The sequence below is a fragment of the Galeopterus variegatus genome, unplaced genomic scaffold (assembly GCF_000696425.1).
Source record: "Galeopterus variegatus unplaced genomic scaffold, G_variegatus-3.0.2 Scaffold216, whole genome shotgun sequence".
Classification (NCBI taxonomy): Eukaryota; Metazoa; Chordata; class Mammalia; order Dermoptera; family Cynocephalidae; genus Galeopterus; species Galeopterus variegatus.
Genome location: NW_007726327.1, coordinates 845561 through 847232, shown reverse-complemented (window position 1 = coordinate 847232; position 1672 = coordinate 845561). Strand labels below are relative to the sequence as shown.

The following is a 1672-nucleotide window of genomic DNA, read 5'->3' as shown; positions in this document are numbered from 1 at the left end:
CTCTCCACCACTGTGGCCCTTCAGAGGGAGAGTGCGTTAAACAGAGGAAGGCAAAGGCTTTGGATCTGGATGTGCCAACCTCGAAGCCCTCCGGGGCATCGGTCCAATCGACAATGGGTGGCCTCCTCCTTCCTCCAGGGAAGGAATTCTGGTCAGGAATAAACTTGGCACCCAGAAAGTATTGGGGAGCAGCACTGCAGGACAGTGGTCTCCCTCCCGACGCGTGGATGGCTCGTTTCCAGGCCTCCCTGTCCACACTCAGTCCACCCACGAGAGGGTCACTTTCACCACGAAAAGTGTTGCCCGGTACCCAGGTGACATCCCCCCTTGTCGACTTCCAGGGCAATAGAGCTAGAGAGTCAACCCAAGGACATTTGACAGTAAAAAAGGAAGAAGAGTTTTGCAAACCTTCCTCACGCACGAGTGTTCACCAGAGCAATTCTTTGGAGAGCATTCCCATGCGGACTCTGCTCCTGGGCCACCTGAAGAACAGTGAAGCAGGCACAGGGAAAGCCCTGCCAAGAGGAGATCCCATTTCCTCTGCTCTCTCCAATCCCATGCCTCAAAATAACCCCACTAAAAGTGTTTTGCTTTATTCAGAGTTCAGTGAACGCCCACGATGTAGGAGAGGGAGGTTCTTCCAAATTCTAGACATAACAGAAGACAAACCTACTCATTTATGCTGGATGCCAGTTGCTCAAAAGAAAGCACGAGGACAGGGAAGTTCTCACAGATTAAAAAAGGAACATGGAGAATCTTCATTAGTTCAAGTCCTTGCAAATACAGGTAAAAGAGACCCAAACCTCAAACGGCTTAAACAATTAGGAAACGCATTGGCTGACCCAGTTGGAAACGCAGAGACAAGGTGGGCTTCAGCGCTGGGTGGTTCGGGGGCTCAGGTTTGTTTCATCTCTGCTGTGCTTTGAAGTGTTGCTGTCAACCTTAGGTTAGTAGGAGGTGGCTGCTGAAATTCCAGACTCCACACCCAGACTCAACCGTGCCCAGAGGAGGAGAGAGACTGGGTCTTTCTGTGGCTCTGTCCTAGGACAGGAGAAACGCTCCAGCTCCACCTCCGCAGACCTCTGCCCACTTCTCATTGGTAAGCAATGGCTCTCAGGCCCGCTCTAATCCAGTCACTGGCAAATGGAACGGAAGGGTATCCCCGGAGCTGAGGCAGGCACACAGCTCCCTGTGGGAGGCCTGAATCAAACCAGATGCCACAGGAGAAAGTGGAAATGGGGGCTTCACAGACAGCAAGCAGGGACCCCTGCAGACCATGAGAATCCATTCCTNGCTGCTGCAGGGACGTGGGGCCTGCGAGGAGGACTCCAGGCTGTACCTGGCCAAGGTGAGGAGACAGCTGCGCAAGCAGGAGCGGGAGCTCGAGGAGATGGACAGGCCCTGGGCGGTCAGGGCGCTCCTCAGACTCCGAGACTACATGGCCTCTCTGTCATAGTGTCTGCCTGTCTTATTATCTGTGCTTTGATTCTTCTTGCTGTTATAATTAGCTCGTGTATGACTTATGGGCAATAAGCATTTTCAGGTGATTTCTACGGCCAGCTTTCTTTATCCAAGGAGACCGTCTCTGTGTAGTGTGCAGGGCACTGTGCATGTCACGTAATTTCACTCTGTTTTTCTTCCTTGCATCAGATATGTCATCCGTTTTCCTGCA

General features: G+C 52.4%; 1 protein-coding gene across 1 annotated transcript in view; it reads left to right on the top strand.

The window, feature by feature from the left end:
* LOC103585122 (GTPase IMAP family member 5-like) overlaps positions 1-1456 on the top strand; it is a gene marked incomplete at its 5' end in the record, with an annotated part of 3474 nt that extends 2018 nt beyond the window's left edge. Inside the window, 1 exon segment of the mRNA XM_008566002.1 lies at positions 1304-1456. Coding sequence (XP_008564224.1) covers positions 1304-1456 — 153 coding nt within the window.
* Positions 1457-1672: the final 216 nt, after the last annotated feature.